Here is a 23,660-nt window from a genome sequence, read left to right on the forward strand (position 1 = left end):
AACTTGTTCTTGTAAGATCCATTTACTTTCTCAGGAAAAAGTGCAAGTCCATCATGTCTTGCTCAAAAAGATGGTAAACCATATTTCTAAAATTAAATAAATAAACATAAGTAAATAACAACTTGACATATGTAACACAGTCAAACAAAGAGGCTGTTACCTTTTTAATCTTTTTGCAGCAGAGAAAATCCTGAGCCCCGACAATATAAGGCACTTTTCATTTTGGAGTATTCCTTTCTCACATTCCCCACTTTTGATTGGTTTGGAACCATGATCACAGTACACCGGGAGATCCGAAGCAACCTTTTTGATAGCCTCCCACTCTTCAACATTTTCTGCCAACTCTTTAGTTACCTGTCCCCACCAGTTTTCAACATCTTCTCCCCACTCATCAAAATAGTCTTCCCACCTTCCATCAGCTTTATCATGCCATTCTTCATGTTCCTTAATAGGTTTTTTTAGACCAGTTTTGATGTCTTCAAGAACGCAGCTTTACAAAATGAGGAATTAACAATAAAAAAACTTGCAAAGAAAACATTAAAAAAAGATCAGTAAGTATTACAATGTTGTGCGAAAATGAGCTTCCTTCACCCCAAAATGAGCAAGCATGTCAAGATGAAAGTCATAGACGCCCGATTCGTCATTGCTAATCCAAGTAAGGCTTCTAATGTAGCCTTGATCACAAAAGACACGAATTGTTGATTTCATACCCAAGAATTCATTATTTCCTTTAAACTCCAATAAAGTGGTATCAGAGCAAGGAAATTCAAAAAGGAAATAAAATATTCGATCAAAAAAATATTTAAAGCAGGAAAATTCAAGAAGGAAATAGATCTCAATCAAGTCAATATTTAAAAATTATTTCGTTGAAGGACGACACATAGAAGAAAAGCAATTTAGAAACTTATAGAAAGTAAAGATCAGAATCAGAACATTATAAATTATTAATTTTGATTATTTGTAACAATCATGGTAAAGGATTGAAGATAGTATCAAGTATGATTGGAACCCTAACGATAATACAAATGAGGGTGCTTTCCGAATCATTAGATTTGTGGGACATTATCAAATACGAGTTTGAAGAGATAGAAACGAGGATGAACATACAGAAGAACAAGAAAAGAAAATTATGGAAGATAGAAAGAAAGATAGGAAGAAACTATTTATCATGTGTTGAGGTGTAACCCATACTATATATATGAAAGAATTTTGTCTTAAATATGTGTCAAAAATGCATGGGATATGTCATGCCAATTTCATGTTCAGTATAACTATAGTTAGTTCTATTAAACTATGGTTGTTTGTTTAATCATGTCTAATATTTATCCATTTAACTTTATTCACTCCTTATATGCATCTTAAAGCTCATACACATTTGGGAATGCTCAATGACCATATGACTATTAGCGAACCGAATGTTTGATGAACTCTTCGTAAATGATTAGACTGAAAGTTAGTTTATGTTCCTTAGTTTAATAAGTTGAAACTAAGTTTTAAACTGAAGCCTTTCGCGGTATGGGCGTGGGTTATATCATGAGACACATTTTGATTTGACTACCATATATTCTTTCTTGATTAAATCAATCTTCATTGCAGTTAGCACCTTCAATTTATTGATTCTTTCTTGAGTTTATGAATCACAAAGAAGATTTGAACTTGAGAAAATTCCTAAAATAGGTGTTTATGAAAAAGAATTTCAAGTTTTAAATAACTTTTCTATACAATTTCAAAAATAGGTATTATAAACTAGTCAGGGCGAGTAAGCTCTTAAACAAAACGAGTAGTTTACAGAATCAATAAAAACACGCCACATGGCCATAAGCTACCTAAAGCGAGCACGTTCCATACTCGTTTAGTCACCACGAGCACGTTCCATGCATGCCTCGTTTTCAACGCCCACGACTACTACATAAGTGTTTTAATCGCAACAAGTAGTTTGGCACGCGAAATACATTGGCACGAGTAGTTTTCCAAAAAAAACTAACTGGACCATCTATTTTGTAAGCTATAAGAGTATATCTTGGTCAACGACTGGTCCTTCGGGTATACATGTCGAATCGAGTGGGTTGTTCATTTTTGACGTTTAACTCGTCTCAAATACTGTGTACCACAATCAACTCGTGCCTAATAGTAGCTACTCGTGGTTACCTTTTAACTCGTTTCCATGGCCCGCCTCGAGGGTGTGCGAGCCGCACCCTCGACCGAGGCACGATTTTTTTGAGGGCCAAATTTTTATATATATATATATATATATATATATATATATATATATATATATATATATATATATATATATGGGATGGTTCAAGAGAGAAATGATATTATTGCAAGAAATGTGAGAAATGAATATGGACCACTAATTTTGTTTTAAGTTTTAAATGCTTAAAGCTAAATAAAGAAAATATTAATTATTCTCTTTCTTCAATTAATATAACTAATAAACCATAATACTTATCTATTTAACTAATATAACTAATTAAATTATTATGATTAGAAAATATTAAGAACTCATTTATTTTTATAACTTACTTTTTGTTTCTTAATTTTTATCCTACACAAGTATAATTTATTCATATATTAAAATTTCTTTCTATCCAAAACTAATTTCTTCCAACTCAATATATTAATATCCATCAACACATACTTATATTATAATGAATAATACCAAAAAAACTATTTTACATGTATTTGCGTTAGATATCAACAAAATTCATACAACCTACACAAAAACGAATAATCTACACTTGTTCTAAGAATAAGACAACATATAACCTACACACAAAAAACCATTTAACTTACACACAAAATTCATCATCAATAAAATACACACGCACACGAAAATATTTAACCTACACACGAAAAACATATAACCTACACACGGAAATTTTATCTTACACAAATACAATTTATTCATACATTAATTTCTTTTTATTCAAAACCAATTTCTTCTAACTCAACATATCAATATCCATCAACACGTAGTTACCTTGTGATGAATAATACAAAAAACTATCTTACACATGTTTGCATTAAATGTCAATGAAAACTATACAACCTATACAAAAACATATAACTTGCACTTGTTATAAGAATAAAAAAACATAAAACATACATAAGAAAAACATATAACCTACGCATGTGTAGGATATGTGTATCTTTGTGTAGTTTATATAATTGTTGATGTCGAATTTCATATGTAAGTTGTATGTTTTTTGTATGTTGTACGTTTTTATCGCTCAAAACAAGTGTAGGTTATATAACTTTGTGTAGGTTGTATATTTATTGTTTACATTTAATAGACACATTTGTATGATATTTTTTATTATTATTTATGACAATAATTTTTATAGGCATACCAATTGAAAAAAAAATATATTATGTTTTAATATTTAGTGTTAAAAAACATGCTAATAAAAGTGAAATTTATTTTTTAATATTATAATATTATATGAATAAATTGTATTTATGTTGAATAAAATGAAGAATGTGTAAATAAAAAATAAAACTAAAGTAATGTTTTTATCTTTTTAATTATTATAGTTCAATTAGTTAGATATATTAATTAGAGAGAAATTCATTATGGTTATATTGGTTGTATTAATTGGAGAGAGAGGATGCATTTATTATTGCATTTACATCTTTTTTAATTATTTTTAAATATTTAAAAGCTAAAATAAAACTAATGGCTCATATTCATTTCTCTCATTTCTTGCAATAATTTGATTTCTTTCTTGAACTTAAACCTATATATATATATATGTATGTATGTATAATTAAAAAATTATTCTTATTTATTATAATTGCATTTTGATCCCTTTTAAAGTATCAGGCCCAAAAGATTGGTTATTCATAATCTGTTGGATATAATTTAGGTTATTAGCTTATATATTTCGTTACTTGTTAAAGCTCTCGTGACTTTTTTATTTCTGCTCGACCTAGGTATGTAAATTCTGGAAGACGGCCATACTCGTTTCGGTTATGTTACATGTTAAACCATACGTACTTGTTTATTTGTATTAAAATTTACTCGCGATAGTCAGTGTTTTTGTTACTTTACTTGGCTCCTTACTTTAATAGTCTAATCTACTTGTTACGATATTTTTGTTACCAGTCAACTCGTCTTAACTACTTTGACATTACATTACAGTTAGTTTTTTTGTTATTAACCGAAACTAATCAAACCAAAACTGACAAACTAACTGAATCATATAACTGAAAACTGATTGGTTAATTCGTTTAAGGCTAATAACTATGAACATCCCTATTAATGGTACAACTCATGAGTTTCCGATAAAATATTCATCCATGGTTAAAAAGAATTATTATTATTTTTACATTTTAGAATAAGGAATTAAGGTATGTGGATAATACTAAAAAACATAATTACAGAATTTGCCCTTTATGTTTGTACAAAATTTCACTAATTGTCCTTTATGTTTAAAATTGATATGTTTTATTCTTTACGTTTACAAATCCAACAACGCTTGTCCTTTAGCCCTAACTCAGTTAGTTTTTCTCGTTAAATTGGGTCACATGTCTTGCACATGAGGGGAAATTAGTCTTCACCCTTCAATCCCCGCCACTATCTTCCACTTTCTCCTCCACCACTAACTAAGAAGGGCACCACCACCAACAACTACAACGAACATTGCCGTTACCACCATCTCAAACGGACGCCATTGTTACCACCGTCTCAAAAGGACGCCACCACCACCATCACCGACCGGAACAAAAACCTCGTCTCTCGAACCAAATTTTGGTCATCCTCTTCGACGCTCGCTATCACTGGAGTAGGATTTCAAGATATCCAGAGATCTGAAATCGATTTCTCATTCAAACCAACGACCCCAAATCAAGGTGAAGCCGGATCTGAGTTTGAAGAAACGTGGATCTACTCACTGGTAGCAGATCTACTTTCCTCGGGTGTGATTATATTATTTCACCGATGGTTCTTCTGGATCAGTGTTCTTCCACCTACAAAATGAACAGCGCCGTTACTTACCCCTCAGAAAGGGACAGAGGGGTCCTCTTTGGGGTAACCCTCCGGCGTGAGAATCAGTATATTTGTGGAGAAGATAATAATGTGTGTCAGAGAATCTCAAGAGTATTGCTTAATTGCTCAATACCCTCTGATTGTGAGACTGTCTGTTTTGTATGTAACTGACTGTGAGTGAATGTGATTCAATATGATTGAATGTGTTATCACTGCTTGTAACTGTCAATGATTGAGTATCAATCTGTCATCAAAGTGGAGTTGATGCTGTATTTATAGTGCTAAGGTTACCACCGGTTGGGCTCAACCTCGTTGGCTTCCTCCAATCGCACTGCGCCACGTGTCCTCTGGGACACCTGGCGCTTTCTCGTTGGTTGTAATCACGTGGTAACACATGTGTCATGCTGAGTTGTCGACCTTTCATTTGGCAGCTATCAACATCAGCATATTCTTTCTCCTTAAAAAGATGCCTTCTGGAAGGTTGTCTGACGTGCACAATCAAGGTTGCCCTAATCCTGATTTGGATAAGGACGAGGTTGATTATGCGCACGTGTGATATGCGCCCATCCTGAGGATGCGCGAGGTCTTCTCTTTATTCTCACGCGCAGATATTTCATGCGCAGATGTGATATGCACGAGCATGTGATATGCGCCGCGCGCTGATGCGCTGCGCGCATATGTGATGCGCGAGCATATGTGTGCCTGGGCAGATGCGATATACACGGGCATGTGATATGCGCCGCGCGCTGATGCGCCGCGCGCATATGTGATGCGCGAGCATATGTGTGCCTGGGCATATGATGCCTGAGCATGTTTTGTATGCGCCATGCGCATAGGTTTTGGCTTTGTGCCTTCATAATGTCTTTATCTTGTGGGTTGACCCGCCTTGCTCGGTGTTGAGGCGGGTACATACCTCTTCAGAGTTCAATCTTGCTTATGGGTTTTGACTAGACCATCGGAAACAGCAGATGGCTTCTCCGGCTACTGCCGAGAGCCAAGCCGACCAATTTTTCACAGAGATGGCGGTGACAGAAGGGACTGTCTAGGGTTCCGCCGCAACAACTAGCGGTGGTGGTGGAATCAGATGTGGAACAGTGAAAGAGCATCAAGTGATGAACAACCAAGGTAGTTACAAGACTCGGCATGTTGGTTCGACAATGGATGAATTTCCGGGGAGATACAGTTTTTTGGTGAACCCATCTTGCTACTGTTACTCTTATCACGTTTAATCATACAACATCAGACCATGAGAATGGTTTCATGAATCTCCGGTGATTTGGAGGCATCTCAGCAGCAAAGCAGTAGTAACAGTGAAGAAAGACCGGGGGAGGTCAATGAGTATTGTATAGATATAGTTATTACTTATTAGTTTAATTGTTAATTTTAAAAAAGTAAGTAAAATGACTAATTTGTCCTCATGTGCAAGACACATGACCTGACTTAACAAAAAATCTAACTGAGTTAAGGCTAAAGGAAAAACGTTGTTGGATTTGTAAACGTAAAGGATAAAACATATCAATTTTAAACATAAAGGATAATGAGTTAAATTTGATGCAAAACGATTTCAGTAGTTTTCTCTGCTAAAAATCATAATATAAGTTTACATAATGATTTGAAAAAACAAATAAAAATTAGCGACGAAGTTGTATTGTATTCAACGAAGAAGAGTACAAGCAGCAGCCAATTCAAATAAAATATTCTGGAATGAATGAACAGCCCGTTAACTCAGATCGAAACAACGCTGCCTGCGGCAATAGACAAATGTCTCTAATAAAACCCGTCACATCCATCATCCCGTCTCTACGTTACACACCCAGAAGAATAAACATCTTCACCGGCCACCGATCAACCCAGCACTCGGCATTGATCTCGTTGACCAACGTTTTGACAATTGAGAATAATAATAATAATAATAATAATAATAATAATAATAATAAGATAGAGAGTACGATTGATAATAGTTACATTGTGGGTACTTTCTTCGTTTCACCTTTTGGGTTTCTACTTCTCCGACGTCGTATTGGCAGCTCAGTCTCAGTCTCACATCCTAAGAAGAAGGTTGTTTCTGGTAGAAACCGGAGTGGAGAGTTTCTTCGGCGGTTTGGATCTAAGGATGCTGCTGACGTCATAATTGTTGGAGCTGGTGTCTCCCCTTGCTTATGCTCTTGGGAAGGTGAGATTAGATCTTTCACTTTATTATTACATGTTATATCTAATTGTTTATCGTTTAATCACCAGTTTTTGCAAAATTGATAGGGACATTTTGTATGTTTTGTTTTTAGTATTATGGTTTATTGATTACGAATGCATTTGTTATGATTTTTTGTTTCTTGATTACCCTTGCTTACAAATGAATTTGATACGATTAATGGAGATTAAAAATAAAATAAAACCAAATTGGGCACCGTATTGAAATACGAGTACCGAACCAATACATTTGGTACACAGTTTTGTTCATATTCGGTATCGGTATATTTGGCATCCGAACCGGTATGATCCCGATCTCATCCGTAAGTCTAAGGATCTGTATTTCAACAATCAATTCTATTAGTCCAAGAAACTGTGTATTAACAACCACTGCTATTAGTCTAAGAAACTGTATTTTAATAATAATCACTGCTATTAGTCTAAAGAATATGTGCTTCAACAATCACTGCTGTTAGCCACTGTCACTAGGGCTGTCAAAACATGTCAGACACGATGAACTGTGATACTAAACACGAACACAGCACGATAACTAATCGTGTCATTTTTTCCAAACACGAGCACGAACCTGTTTAGTAATAGGTTAACACGTAAAGACATGTTGACGGATCTGTTGATGAATCATACATGTGTAATGAAACAAAAAGTTTCAAAAACGAGCATAAAAGTCTTAATTAATACATAATCCATAACATATTTGAAACAAAAGACCACAATTCCATAAATACTTGGATCAAAAAATCATAGAAACAAATCATAACATCCATTAAAAAATTAATATTGGGTTCTAACGGGCAGGAGTGAAAGTTGTATGTAACCAAGATTTTAGGAGTGTATAGTATTTCTTTTTATTTAAAAATCTAAAATTGTTACTAACATGTCTTTAACATGTTAGGACATGAATATAAACAGGTCGACCTGTTTAGACACAAAACCCGTTAAGCTCAAACCCAAACATGTTAGGTCCCGTGTCGTGTCGTGTGACAACCCTAACTGTTATTAGTGTTAGAATATGTAATTTAACAGTCACTGCTATTAGTCTAAGAGTTTGTTTTAACAATCGCTGCTATTAGTATAAGAATATGTATTTTATCAATCACTGCAAATTGTCTTAGAATATGTTTTTAACTGGTTATAACAATAACAGGAAGGATGCAAAATTCGTGTGATAGAGAGAGATCTAACCGAGCCAGACAGAATTGTAGGTGAATTGCTACAACCAGGTGGCTATCTTAAGCTAATTGAGTTAGGTCTTGAAGGTATACATAACATGTTGTAGCTACCATTTACCCAAAACCAAGATTACAAAGTAATTAGCATATGGTCATAAATTCATAATCATTTATTGTGATGCAGACTGTGTGGAGGACATAGATTCTCAGAGGGTTTTTGGATATGCTCTTTTCAAAGATGGAAAGAGCACCAAATTATCATATTCTCTTGAAAATTTTCATCCAAATGTTTCTGGTAGAAGCTTTCACAACGGGCGGTTCATTCAAAAGATGCGAGAAAAAGCCAATGCTCTACCTAAGTTAGTACTAAACATATATTTTCTGTCACAACTATTCTTCAAAAAATGTTCTTTTTCGTTTCTTATAAACAATTTGATTATCTTCAGTGTAGAATTGCAGCAAGGCACTGTAATATCTCTTGTTGAAGATGAAGGAACCGTTAGAGGCGTTCAATACAAAACCAAATCCGATGAAGTTAGACAAATGTTTGCGCCTCTTACAGTTGTGTGTGATGGTTGTTTCTCTAAATTGCGTAGTTCTCTCTGCAAACCACAGGTACATTGTGTAAGTTACAGATTTTCACTGTTTTTATCTCGGTTTCAAGTTTTGACTTTTGGTCAACTACAGGTTGATGTCCCCTCGTGCTTTGTTGGACTGGTTTTAGAGAACTGTGAGCTTCCATACCCGAACCACGGGCACGTCGTTTTAGCAAACCCTTCACCGATCCTGTTTTATCCAATCAGTAGCAGTGAAATTCGTTGTTTAGTTGATATCCCGGGTCAAAAACTACCTTCTCTCAGTAACGGTGACATGGCAAAATATTTGAAAACCGTTGTGGCGCCTCAAGTTCCATGCGAGCTGCATGATGCTTTTATAGCTGCTGTTGATTTGGGGAATATAAAAACAATGCCAAACAGGAGCATGCCCGCACCTCCGGTTCGTACACCTGGCGCGATTTTACTGGGCGATGCTTTCAACATGCGCCATGCTTTGACAGGTGGTGGGATGACCGTTGCACTCTCGGACGTTGTTGTATTACGGGAACTTCTTAAACCGATGCATGATTTCACCAACACGTATTCAGTTACCAAATCTCTTGAATCGTTCTACACGTTACGCAAGGTAAACAATTTGATCTTGCCTTTTCTTTTCGTTTATCAGTTAAAATAGATTGTATGTAGTTTGATACTTATTTGCCTTATGCAGCCAGTGGCTTCTACAATTAATACATTGGCTGGGGCTCTGTATAAAGTGTTTTGTGCATCACCTGATCAAGCAATGAACGAAATGCGGGAAGCCTGTTTTGATTATTTGAGCCTAGGAGGTGCTTGTTCATCTGGGCCCATTGGGCTGCTTTCTGGGCTAAACCCGAGCCCGGCTTGGTTAGTGCTTCATTTCTTTGGTGTAGCTGTTTATGGGTTTGCTCGTCTTTTGCTACCTCTACCGACCCCTAAGCGGTTATGGATCGCGGTTAGGTTGATTCTGGTGAGTGTTCAATATTTGGTTCCCATATATTAATTTTTGCAAGTTTTAAGATCATTTACACTTTTACTTAACAAATTAATATTGAAAACCAGGGTGCATTAGGTATAATTTTGCCTATTATTAAAGCTGAAGGAGTGAGGCAAATGTTCTTTCCTGCATATCATAGAGCTACACCGAAGAAGGGTTCACAGTGATACTGGTTGAAATTTCAACAATTATAGCTTACTATATATACCAAGTTAGTGTTTGAGATGTAAATATTAATCTATTTTTCTTTTTGGGTATATATGTATTTTCTAGTAGTATTTCTACTTCTAGAGGCATATATCATGTAGAGATTTTTATTTTTAGTTCAAAATAGATAACAAAACAAGATCATTCTTGTGTGTTAGGATGTATGTTGATATTTTTTGAATTATAATAGATTTAAGATTGGTTTCTTGTATCATCGTGTGGTTAATTATGACTCCATTACTATTTCCACTGGTTCATCTTCAATATAACTGCACCCTTGAGAGGTTTCTTTCTTTCTTTATAGCAACTTAGCAAGTAATCTAATCACTGATTAAGTTAATGCTTCTTGGTATACATAGATCAGTCTTTTCTGCATGTAAAAAGTATATGAGTAGGATCTCACCAATTTTCGATTTCTCGCATTGTAAAGGAGAAAGGATTTAGCCTAACAAGCTTTTGTCCCACATTCATCTTTTCAAGATTAATATCACTTAATTAATAAACTTACTGACTAGTTACTTAACACACCAAACTTATTTTTTAAAGACGAAGTGAGAACCGATTGACTAAGATGGATAACGTGGTTTAACTATAGATCAACTACATGTGTACCACTGGTGGCATAGTGCCTTTAAAGTTGAACATAAAATAGACTGGTAGGTTATCTCTACTATGAAAGGGATTGACGTGAATGGGGATCCCTACCCCGCTTAGTGAGACATTGTGGTAGTGATCTCTACCGACTTAGAGAAAAGATTTTAGTATAAAGAAATTCTATAGTTTAAGATAGAGAAGTGGACATACCGTGGATTTGTTAGCGTATCTTTTTACATACTTACAGATCATATATATTCTCTCAAGAATTAGATGAAAGTTGTTAAAAACGAAAAATAAATAAATAAATAAATAGGTAAACTATTCACACCCTCTCTAGACTCTTGCAAACAAGTATTTAACTAGGTGATGGTTGGCCGATTACTCAAACTCAATTAACCGAATATACTAGTATATAATATATTGGAAAAAATGTATGTTGAATTTGTTGAAAACTTGAAATTTTGATAAGTATATATATGTTAGAACTTAGAAGTGTCGTTGAGTATTAATATTCCCACGTCGGTTATTGAGGTGAGTTTAAAAGAATGTTTCAAGTAATGTGCATTTAACCAGGTAAATCTTAACCACATGAAAATATAAACATGTATATTTGATGAGTATATGACATGGTTTTACAAGTGGGGTAGATATAATACTATGATTAACTAAACGTGAAGTATTGGGTCAGCCTATTTTGGCAACACCACCACACATTCACACCTAGAGCCAAGAGATGTGCATGAGTCAGTCAGCCTATTTTGGCAACACCACCACACATTCACACCTAGAGTGTAAGGCCCCATTACCGGTAGCCCTACTTTCGTGTTGGATTTACTCATAAACGCAGTTCTAAATATCAGAGTTAATTAAAACATTCGCGGAATATAAAAGCTTTCATAAAACATTTCATAACAAAACACCTCTTGTCTTAAAATAACATATTGTCTTTCGAAATAAACAAAACATTAAACTTAAACGTCTTGAGTCTTCCGATGCCAGCCCCTTATTCAGTGCCACGTGTCTCCTCAAGCGAGCTGCCTCATCCTACTCACCTGCGTGCATACTAAAAGTCAGCTACGCTGAGTGAGTTCTAGTTAATCACATACTCATACAATACCTTCTTACATTTCATACTTAACCTCTTAACTTTCTTACATACACACGTAAGTGCATATACTTTCATTCTTACCTTCATACTTCCTTTACATACATAATCATACGTTTTAAAGAGCCTTTCGCCCTATAACCTCACAGATATTATAAGGGTCTGGTCCCTAACATCACAGATATTATTAGGGTCTGGTCCCTAACATCACAGATATTATTAGGGTCTGGTCCCTAACATCACAGATATTATTAGGGTGTGGTCCCTTTGTTTCGTGTAACTATACCGTACCTGTTCATACATACTTTCCTTGACAATACGTGCAATCTCCGAAGAGCGTTCACGTACCATCATCATAACATACATACATTATGCATACCTCATATATTCATACATACATCCTATCTTTCATCATACTTATCAATCATATCTTAACTACCACCTGACGGTACATGCAATATCCGAAGATCGTTCACGCACCGTCAAACAATCATCATACATAAATCATACAAGGCAAACACTTACCACTTAAGATAAGTATATTAACTATCACATCGAGTATGCACACAGCCCCGAAAACATAACAAGGAAGTGGGGCTAGAAACTCACCTCAATGCGGTTGCGTTCACCGTTTACGGTTATTCCCTTCTTGAGCTGTGCACGACTAACTGTATAATAATTATACGTTTCAGTAAACTATCACTACACATATCGCCTTTCTAGTTTAATCATTACCCTCAACGAACGGGGGTCCGGGGGCAGCGCTCCTGGCATCGGGGTTCTAGGGGCGGCAGCCCCTAGCGGGGTCCAAGGGGCAGAGCCCCTGGCTGGGGTTAAATCATTCTTTTCTTTTCATTAATTGTCTTATCACATTTTCCATTAGCATTTTGAATCATTGAATAATATGCTACTTAAAAGTTCAAGGTTTATTTGTAATTAAATCATTTTTTTCTAAGTCCAGGGACCATTCTGTCATTCTGTTAAACTTCTAATTCGTTACTTATCCTTAACAAACTGACTTACCATGACGAACTGGTTCTTGTAACGAATTGGAACCTTTAACGAACTGGACTCTTAACGAATCAGTCCATGTAGCGAACCAGTCCAAGTAGCGAATTGGACATTCTAATTCGTTATCTACTTTAACGAACTGGTCATAACGAATCAAGGGTGATTCGTCACCCCTTTCCCTTAACGAATTGAACACGAACTATAATCAGTTCGCTATGTTCCCATGGACGAACTAGCTAGCGAATCACCTTTAATTCGCTATATTCCTATAGCGAACTAGGGTTAGGTCAGGAATGTCAGAACATTCCCCCTTAACCTCGTACCACTTTCCGGCGCCGTCATTGCCGGAAAGCCGCCGGAAAAACGCGATTTCGCCGGATAAACGGGTTTTAGCTCGTTTTTCGTCCCGTTCAATCCAGATCTGAGCTAGGGTGACTCCTAAGCTCATCATAGGTTCGGTTTATACCCGAATCCACCCGGATCTCGTGACTTAAACGGTTTAACGGTGTCGGCTCGTCGTTTCATGATTATATCTAACGGATTTAAGCTCAAACAATAAAATACTATCATTACCTCGGGTCGGTTCTCGGTTTCCTTCTTGATATCGGTTTAGAGAGAGAGAGAACTAGAGAGAGAATCTTAAGTGTGTGTTTTGGATGGTGTAAGGGATATGTGTAAATGAATTAAATTGAGGATTAAGGGAATATATATTTTTGATCATGGGCTTAAGCCCATGGTCTTTCCTTCATTCCTCCATAACCCAAGTCCATAACCCATATCCATTTACCCAACACAAGTCCATCTCGTATTCTATTCAACTAAAACGATAACGACCCGCTATAAAATAAACGAACTTTATTTTATTAATATAACCGAAAGTAGGATGTTACATAGAGCCTAGAGGTGTGCATGAGTCAGTACACAGATGAGCTATTTTTGAATTTAAACCGAACCAAAACCTAACCGAAATTTCGGTTTTAGAAGACCGAAAGGTTTCGGTTTTGTGTATGGGTTTGATTTGATGATGAGTTGGTATATAGTTTTACATGTGCACAATTGCACATAAGAAAATAAATTAGCCAACACTAATGTTTTTATTAATCTTTTTCAAGCGAACTTATGGTCTAAATTATGCATTAACCCTAAATCAAACAACAAAGGTATAAAAACAAGTTCTGCAGTGTTTGTCACCCATGTTCGGTTGTTTTTTTTTTTTTTTTTTTTTTTTTTCTGACACACCAACAAGATCCAAAAGAATTTCATGCACCCCACTTTTACGCTAATTTCTTTCTACCAAGATGACCTTGTTTAGAACACGTACCCTTGTTTTTTATTATATCAATCCATTCCATTGATTTCCGATCTCAGGTCTTCTCTTTTTTAATCCCATCTTCTTTCAGTTTTGTTATTTAATTTTGTTCATGGGCTTCGAGACCATGAATCCATCTAATTATATGCAGTAATGTATAACAATGTCATTAAAGAAATTATATCAAAGCATAATAAAAGACCCATAAATTCTAGAAAAAGATTTTATGGTTAACAATTGTTGTTAAGGTTTTACATTTTACTAGTTTGGTTCCTAACCAGTGTTGTAGAACTCGTTGGGCGATAAGGAAGGGATTAGCGATTAATCGGATTGGATTTTATATGTAGGCTTTTGAGATATACAAATATATACCAAAGTTTATATTTAAAATTTTCAGTTTTGACCGAGACCAACTAGCGGCAACTAATCAGAGCCTAGGAGGGATTTTTACAACCATGCCCCTAATTATGTTTTTCAGTTGAATGTCTTTATGTTTTATTCTTACTTTACATAGATAGTCATGCCAAGGAGGTTAGGAAACTCGACACGAAGGTTTGTCGGTGGCGGTAGCAATTCATTGGCCGGGATTTTTCATACAAAAACGCGTCTTACACCTATATTACCCGTTGTCCTCGTCTTGCTAGTAAGTTCGTTCATTATCGGTTTTTATTACATTTGATCTTGCAATAGTTCTGATAGTGTCTGTTTTTTCTTTAACAGGGAGCATTTGTTATCCTTACTCATCTTTATAGGCACTCAGGTTAGCATTTGGCCATGGTGAATTGACATGAATACCCTTGTCTACTTGACACACACTCATGGATTGCAGGTGGCTTTAGGGATAATTCAGTAATTAGCATGGTTGAAGGTAACAACATATCAACTTATTAATCACTCATCACAATTTTAATTATTACTAATTTTGTTACAATGTTTAGGTGAATTTGGTTGCACATTTGATGTTCAAATGGCAATACCTTATTTAAAGAAAACATATGGTGATGGAATGCACAAAGTGTTGCATGTGGGCCCCGATACGTGCTCGGTAGTCTCCAAATTAAGGAAGGTAAAAGATGTTGAAGCGTGGGGTGTGGAACCGTATGATATCGAGGATGCTGACATGGCATGCAATCGTCTAGTGAAAAAGGGAATCGTGCGAGTTGCTGACATCAAGTTTCCGTTGCCATACAGACCTAAATCATTCTCGCTTATCATAATTTCGGACGCAGTTGATTACCTTTCTCCAAAGTACCTTAATAAAACCCTTCAAAATTTAGCAAGATTATCTGCTGATAATCTTGTTATATTCACAGGTAACTTGCTAATTGCTATAGAAATATAAAACTCTTTTTTTTCAAAGTAATCACATACATTGCAGATTTACACCGTTGTTTATATCGGTTTCAGGTTATCCTGGTAAGTTAAGAGTTAAAAGCCAACATCTATCTAATTTTGGTCGCCCGGTAAACAAACATTCATGTTTTATGACTTCATTATGTGTTTTGTGAATTAAGATTATGATTAATATGTCGTATCTTTTAGGCTAAAATGAGAAGCGCGTTATGGTGGGCCCGGTTTTTTGTTCAAATGAGCCTTGAAGAGAATGAAGCTGCGGTGATGAAGTTTGAGCATGCGGCTTCTGAGGGTTCATATAAGCCGAAATGCCAAGTTTTTCATCTCAATTCGTATCAGTGATATAAGTGGATCAATGTGTGTGTTTTGATTAATGCAATTTGGTGAAGTTTTTAAACATTAGTCAATTCAATTTATTGGAATTTGATACCGTCAGCTTCATATGCAAATAAATATGAAATTGTGTTCTTATGTGGTGTAACAAATAGGCAGATGGGTTTTAAATCATCCAAACCATCATCCGTGAGCCGATAATAATCAATCATGACTATTCAATAAATGACACCTTTTGTTTTCAGTTATTAGCTCGGACACTGGATGATAGATTTAGTGGATACATTTTAAGCTTTTAAAGTTTTAATTGGTTTGTTTGGGCCTATGAAACCAACTAAAGTAAAGGCCCAACTCCTGTTTACATTTTGAGAACAATCTTTAAATAGAGGTGTACAAAACCGGTTTGGTTATTGCATATTCCAAACCGGTTCAATCTAGAAACCGGTTTAAGTATAGAAGTAGCCAAACTGTTCCGCACCGGTTCGGGTCGGTTTTAAACAAAAAAACCGGGTTGATTACGAAATACTCAAACCGCTATACAAACCGGCGATTTGGTTTCTGTTTGGATACCAGTTTGGTAGAAACCGGTTTTAGGGTTGAACCGGATTGGTTTGGTTTCCGATTAACCGGTTCCAACCCGGTTTTCTTTACACCTTTAATCTTAAATTTCGGAACACTATGTATTTCCTATAATTTATGAAAGAGAAAATGTTTACATACATTTTAAAAGTTATCTGATCCTATCAATAGTTTTGTTATTATTAAGATTTTTTTTCTTTAAATGTTTTTGGTTATATTTTATTGAAAGAAAAAAAACAGAGAATAGACATATTTGTAAAAAATAAAAAAGGTGATATTCAATTAAAAAATCATAACCTTATCCTAGGAATTCAAACCCACAATTATTGCCAACTTCTACGTACCATAACCATCAATCGCGTAATCTAATCTCATCCAACCAATCATTGTGGGTACCACCTCTCATTTATTAGTTTAAATTGCCGTTGGAGGGAAAATATAACTATATTAATTATGGCGTCGGTGATATTATAAAATTTTAAGGACATATTGTAACACCACGATCAAGGCGGCGGAACATGCCGGGGTGCAACGGATTGTTCAAGAACACAAGACATTATTAAAGTGACTATATTTAAACAACTCATTGACTTCATTTAATCATCGAAAGTAACACAACATCGTTCATACAAAATAACACCAAATGCAAGAAATAAATTGTTCATTCTTCTAATAACCTAAACGGTCTCAAAATCACGTCTTCCAAACTCCAATCAACCAATAATCAAATTTGTAACAATGCATAAAATATGATTTATCAACACATATGTTGGTGAGCAATTTAATAGTTTTGAGTATATATAATATAATGCAAAATCCACAACTCGTATATGAAACTATAAATAAAAGCAACAATTGCGGTATATAAATCATAAATAAATGAGGATCCTTTCTAATCAGTAACAACCAACATACTCGGATAATGAGTCCATATTCTACTAGCACAAGGCTAAATAGTTAGGGGTGCGTATGATCATACTTATTGAGGCTCAACAACAACAAAATAAACACTCGTGCACGTAAAGCATATGAAACATATAACACACAATAGAGCAAGTATTCTAAGTATCATACACCCTAGAGTTTGTGGTTTGAGGATCGAGTATATTAAATCATTCTTGTTTCGAATAAGTATGCATGTTACCCCCCAAAGTATAAAAGTGAAAACGGGGGATGAAATGTACTCACATGAAATAAGTAATTTGAAGGATTAGTTGCGAATAAAAGGAAATGTAAGTTCAACGAGCAAGACCTAGATTAAGAGGGTCTTGAGTTAGTAGATGGTCTTAAAAAATTTAAAGTAAAATAACATAACAAGTAAGATAAATAATTATAGGTTTGAGGGTTAAAAGTGTAAATACATAAGAAATTAAAGTAGTGGTTTTTGAAAAGTAAGTTTACTCGAAATCGGGTCTCGGTATTCTATCCATTAGTTTTACTTAACCTTTGCTAAGTAAATATTTGAGTATAATTACGATATTGCAAGACCCTTTGTTAAATAGATACTAAGACGAGATTTTACGAGTGTTCGAATTTGTTGGTTCGAGTCTTGATAATTGGTCAAGCTCGAAGCCGAGATTCCAAAGTGAAATGTTATGAGATAACTCAATGAAATCAAAAGAAACTTAACCAAGTGTGTAGTTCTATTAGGAAGAACCTCAACGTCTGTTAAGCGGGTGTTTGGCTTTGTTGGTCCAGACTTGTTATAAGATCAAGTTGGATCCGACATACCAAGTATTTTGAGAAAACAATTAAAATTAGTTTATAATATAGTTTTAAAGAAAATATGAGTTTCGGTGGCCCAAAACACAACTTGTGTGTCTTAAGCGAGGGAACTCGGTTTAGTTCGGTCTTGGTTCGGTCCTTGACTCGGAATAAGACCGAGGATGGTTACCACATACCCAATACCATAGAACTCATAAAAATAAACTTAGAAATGATAATACTTAAGTTTTACATACAACATGTTAAGAGTAAAGTATTTAAACAAAAGTTCTGTTTTGGTTCGGTCATAACCGAGGATGGTTGCCACATACCCAAATACCATTGAACTATTAAACTGATTTGGAAGCTAAAATGACTAGAAACTAAACAATTATAATATGCTTAAACAAATTAAAAGTGTTAACAAGGACTATAATAGTCCTCCATGTAGCCTTGGTAGCAATACACCTAAACCGACCATGGCCGGAGAAGGGAAAGCCAAGGAAAAAAAGGAAGTATGTTTTAAACAAACTATAATAACTAACTTTAATTAACAAGAATTAGCTAGAACAAGAACAAGCATTAGTTTGACCTTGAGAAGTCAAACTATCAAGAGTTTGAAAGATGAATACTTAGATCTAGATTGAGAGAGTTTTGAGGAAGAATGAACAACAAAAATGGGTGCATTGGATTTGTATTTATAGTGAAAAAAAAAAAAAGGTTATGCATGCATTTTGATTAGTTAAAATGGTCAAACAAGGTGGATGGTGGTGGAAAAAGTAAAGGTTTTCCATTAGTTTTAAACACTCCCTTAGCTTTAGTTGTTTGGCGATTTGGGTCCCTGAAGTTCGTTTTAAGTCGTTTTTAATAATAAAAGGGTGTTTTAAGGCACCGTAAAGGGTGTTTTCTTGATCCGACAATTGTGAAACATAAAACACAATATTTTATTAATAACGAAGGATCCGAAAGACAAAACCAGTCAGGTTTCCAATACAAATACAAATACAAGTTAAACCGAAAATGACGAATGTCACACATATAGAAGTTGATAATATCTATCATGCGATTGAATTTTAAAATTAATTGAAAGTTAAGTGTGCTAAATTAGAATGGGAATAAAATGAAAACCAGCAAGAAGCAAGAAACCCAACAAAACAAATATAGGAAAATAAATGAACTGAAATGAAATAAATTACAACAGATGATTAACAAAATTAAACTTGCATCATTTCTCCTAATTTAAACTCAAACATCAATTGTATTTTTGTTCCACTCAAGGAGGTGGCTTTAATGTCATTAACATAATTTGACACCAAGAACATTCCAAATTGTCACACCCGATCAAAGGCGGCGGAACATGCCAAGGTGTAACGATTGCCCATAAGCACATGACACTATTTAAAGTGACAATATTTAATAAAGTCATTTCATTTCACAACATCGAAAATGTCACATAACAATATTCATAGCAAGTCATAACAAAATATAGCAAATCAAATATTGTTCATTTTGCTAATATCCTAGAGGTATTTGTGATGTTTCCTCCACAAGCTCCATAATCAACCAAGATGTAAACATGTAATATTTCATAAAATAAAGTTTATCAACACAAAGGTTGGTGAGCAATTCAAAAGTTTGAGCATATAGATATAGTAAAAAAGATCCACAAAACTAGTATACGAAACAATAAATAAAAGCATAATTTGGATAAAATCGTTAATAGAATTACGTTAGTGACACCTAACTATAAGGGGATGTCAAATAGTCTAGGATTTAATAGTTATCGTTAATTACATTACGTTAACGACACCTTGCTACAAGGGGATGCCAAGTAGTCAAGGATTTATAGATTCCACCAACCAAAAGCGATAAACACGTAGGTATGTAATCATAGAACACCAAATCAAGCAAGTATTTAAGTAATGTATACAATAACGTTTATGGTTTAAGACCCAGGTATAAAACATTTAGTTTAGATAAGATGAAATGTCACCCCCAAAATAAAATATAGATAACGGGGTATGAAAGTACTCACATTCAAGTAATAAACTTGAAAGTTGATAATTTGGAGATTTGCAGGAACGACGGGTTTAACGAACAAAGCCTAAAAGGAAAGAAGTTTCGGGTTTAGAAAGGTTGTCTTGAAAGTCTTTAAATAAAATAAATGTTGAGAAATGTAAACAATTTAAGTTTCAAGGTTTAAAATGTTACTATTCGCAATTTATAATAATAACACTTTAAAATTGTAAGTTTACTCGAAACTGGATTAAAGTATCTAACCTTAATAGTTACTTAACCTATGTTAAGTAATAAGGTGGGTAAAAATGCAAGAATGCAAGTCCCTTTGGAATAAAGATACTAAAACGGGTTTTAACGAGTGTTCGGGTTGTTAGTTCGGGTCTTGACAAATGGTCAAACCCAAAGTCAACTTTCCAAAATATTAAATGTTATGAGATAACTCATAAAAATTAAGTAAGACTTAACCAAGTATATAGATCTATTGTTTTAGAATTAACAACGCACGTTAAGCGAGTGTTCGGTTTTGTCGGTCCAAACTTTGTTATGAGATCAAGTTGGATCCAACATTTCCAAGTACTTAAGAAAATAATTAAAATCAGTTTGTAAACTATTTTAAAGAAATATATAAGTCTTGATAGCTAAAAACAACTTGTGTGTCTTAAGCGAGTAAAAGTCGGTTTAGTTCGGTTTGGTTCGTTTTCCATCTCACAAATAGTTCATTGATGGTTTCCACATGCCCAAATATCCAAGAACTTGTATAATAATTTATAATTGAAGAAACTTAAGTTTTATAACCAAAAAGTTAAAAATAAAGTCTTTAAACAAAAGTTCGATTTTGGTTCGGTTTCCATCTCCCAATAAGTTCATAGATGGTTTCCACATACCCAATATCAAAGAACTTGTAAAAATGATTTTAGAAACTCAAATCTAACATTAAACATGTTTAAACAACTATTTTAACAAAACTAGTAAGCAAAAGTTCAGTTTACAGTTTAGAGCTATTTACGGTAACCGAAGCATAGACCCTCAAACTCATAACCATGGAACTTGTAAATACACTAAAATGAGTATAAGTTAAGCATGGTTAGTAAGCAATAATAAAGTTAGATAAGTATATATATATCAAGAACACGAAGTCTTCCATGAAGTTTTGCCTTACAAGGTCCGAAACTCACCGACTAGAGCCAGAGAAGTAACTACCAATGTTAAAAGGGGTATTATATTATATACATGTTATGCCACCATAAACAAGTATTAATAAGGTTAGATAAACAAATTAGAATGAAAGATTTAACTCAGTTTGACTTTTGGAAGTCAAACACTCAAGAACTCTTAAGAAAATAACCTTGAATCTTTGATATTTGAGAGAGATTTTTGGAGTTGTAGCTGGGATTAAAGGGTGGAAATGGTGGTGTATATATATGGTAATGTTGGTGGTCAAATGTGGGTGTTAACCAAAAGAGTTTGCATGAGAAAATGATCAAAACAAAGTGCAAACAAACAAAAATCCGTAGCTGCAGCTGATATTGCTCGCGCTACGCGACCGCCTAGGGTGTCCCCCGTCGCGCGGCGCGACGGGGTTGATTTCCTGATTTCCCAACTTTTCAAAAATGGCAGTTTTGGTCCCCGGAGTTCGTTTTAAGTGGTTTTTACGCGTTTTAAAGACCGAAATGAATGTTTTCAAGACCCAACAAGTGTAAAACAATGTTGTAACATAAAATCTATCATTTTGATTATTTCCAAAGTGTCGGTTTACAAAACGGGTCGGTTTACATGATAAAACGAATACAAACGAATACTATTCGGACCCGAAATTGACGAATGTTACACAAATTCTCAATAACATCCAACAAGTTACCGACATGATTGCATTAACTGCTTCACATTTCTCCTTATTTCTTGTAAGCTTACTCGGATATTCTAAGATCTCTTTACTGAATCAAAACTCACCAAAATAGATAATTTGACCAAGTCATATATGACCAAGCATACTCACCTATCACCTCTACAATGCACCGTGGACCGAAGATTCTTGGCTTAGTCCACACAACACACACTTTTAAATCCACATCATCTATGCCTCTTGAAGATAACGCCATTTTAATGGAAATATGATCCAATAACAATCTCAATATAAAACAATTAACATTAGTTGGTGCCCACATTGTCAAAAAGTAAAATCATTAGCCGGATACCTCATATTATCTGTTTCCCACCTTAGGTTTTGACCTCAAACGGAGTCTCGGACTAGTTCGCCCCTTCCATAACCACAAATCCAGACTAGCGGTGAATATCACATTTGAGACTAAATTTAAACAACTCTGTAATTCACCTCTCTATAGTCTCGTACTTGGTATTCTCTTCCATATTGATGGTCAGGTATATTTAATGTATATTATCATATTAATTGGTTCGTTTTAGTTTAAATATTGTGTGAACTTTGGTACTTCAAGCATGTTTATGTGTTTCAGGTCTTTGAACATTATGGATGTTTATTAATGATGTTTACGAGTTTGGAATGATGATTTAGAAGAGCAGAACTGAGTGGCAGGCATCCCACTGCAGAAAACAAGAATGCCAAGAAGTCCCTTCGCGCTACACGAAGGGATGAGGAGTTGCTTCTACGCGCTACGTGAAGAAGCCAATACCAAACCCAACTATTTTATTATTCGCGCTACGCCGAGGGCCATTATTTAAGATTTTCGCGCTACACGAAGAGGGTTAACGTCAGGAAAAATTAACGTAATTGCATAAAATCAGTTTTCAGCCCCCATTCGAAATATCTTTCATTCCAGAAGCTGTAGAAAAACCCTAAGGCGATTTTGCATCATCCGAGAGCTTTTGGTTTGTCCAATCGGTCCATGCTTCATCATTTCATCAGATAAGCAAGTTAATTGTTATGCCGGTGTTAGGCTAAACACCTCTGTGATTAGAGGTGCACAAAAACCCGAACCCGGAACCGGACCCGAAAAAAAACCCGGAACCGGTTTTTCTAAAACCCGGGTTTTTAATACCCGAACCCGACCCTACCCGTAGGGTAGGGATAGGGTATGACTTTAAATGTTGAAACCCGAACCCGATCTAAACCCGATAATACCCAAAACCCGGTTTAAACTATACCCGAAACCCGGTTCTAGTTATACCCGAAACCCGGGTTTTTTGCATACCTGAACCGGATTTTTTGCATGCTAGGATATTAGTGTTTATGCACATGTTTTTGTGTGGCTGTCCACATATCTATAGTCGTTCTCCAACGGATCTTTTTGGAGCACGTATACGATATAAATACTTGTTTAGAGCAACACCTTTTGATATAACAAACAACAACTGAAAACACATAAAATATGTGTTTTTTGTATCATTGTTTAGTTGTTTATGTATGTTTGAATGAACTTTGAAGTTTATATGCAAAAAAATGGAGTTAGGATAAAAAAATGAAGCAGACCCGTTAATAGAAGAAAACTGTAGAAAATGGATTTTTTTTAATGCCCGGAAAATAGG

The 23,660-nt window shown here is 34.9% G+C and overlaps 1 protein-coding gene and 1 pseudogene across 2 annotated transcripts; both read left to right on the forward strand.

The window, feature by feature from the left end:
• Window positions 1-6,754: 6,754 nt before the first annotated feature.
• LOC143622667 (squalene epoxidase 3-like) lies at window positions 6,755-10,257 on the forward strand (annotated as a pseudogene). Its single transcript, XR_013151761.1, has 7 exons — window positions 6,755-7,166; window positions 8,346-8,457; window positions 8,555-8,729; window positions 8,817-8,985; window positions 9,058-9,552; window positions 9,637-9,915; window positions 10,008-10,257. The product of XR_013151761.1 is annotated as a squalene epoxidase 3-like (transcript).
• A 4,344-nt stretch (window positions 10,258-14,601) lies between these two features.
• On the forward strand, window positions 14,602-15,800 carry LOC143622713 (putative pectin methylesterase CGR2). The gene is made up of 4 exons (XM_077093777.1): window positions 14,602-14,814; window positions 14,892-14,931; window positions 15,001-15,039; window positions 15,110-15,800. The coding sequence occupies exons 1-4, from the start codon at window positions 14,692-14,694 to the stop codon at window positions 15,511-15,513; spliced, it is 606 nt and encodes a 201-aa protein (XP_076949892.1). The 5' UTR covers window positions 14,602-14,691; the 3' UTR covers window positions 15,514-15,800.
• Window positions 15,801-23,660: the final 7,860 nt, after the last annotated feature.

Source organism: Bidens hawaiensis, unplaced genomic scaffold, assembly GCF_021521415.1.
Source record: "Bidens hawaiensis isolate Kalapana, Puna unplaced genomic scaffold, B.hawaiensis_p1.1 tig00003241_1, whole genome shotgun sequence".
NCBI classification, from domain to species: Eukaryota; Viridiplantae; Streptophyta; class Magnoliopsida; order Asterales; family Asteraceae; genus Bidens; species Bidens hawaiensis.

What these genes read in the sequence shown, in the direction of transcription:
- LOC143622713 (XM_077093777.1), top strand. Translation starts at nt 14,692, where the DNA reads ATGCCAAGGAGGTTAGGAAACTCGACACGAAGGTTTGTCGGTGGCGGT. An exon ending in CCGTTGTCCTCGTCTTGCTA is followed by an intron (nt 14,815 to 14,891) that starts GTAAGTTCGTTC and finishes TTTCTTTAACAG; the next exon opens with GGAGCATTTGTTATCCTTAC. An exon ending in AGTAATTAGCATGGTTGAAG is followed by an intron (nt 15,040 to 15,109) that starts GTAACAACATAT and finishes TACAATGTTTAG; the next exon opens with GTGAATTTGGTTGCACATTT.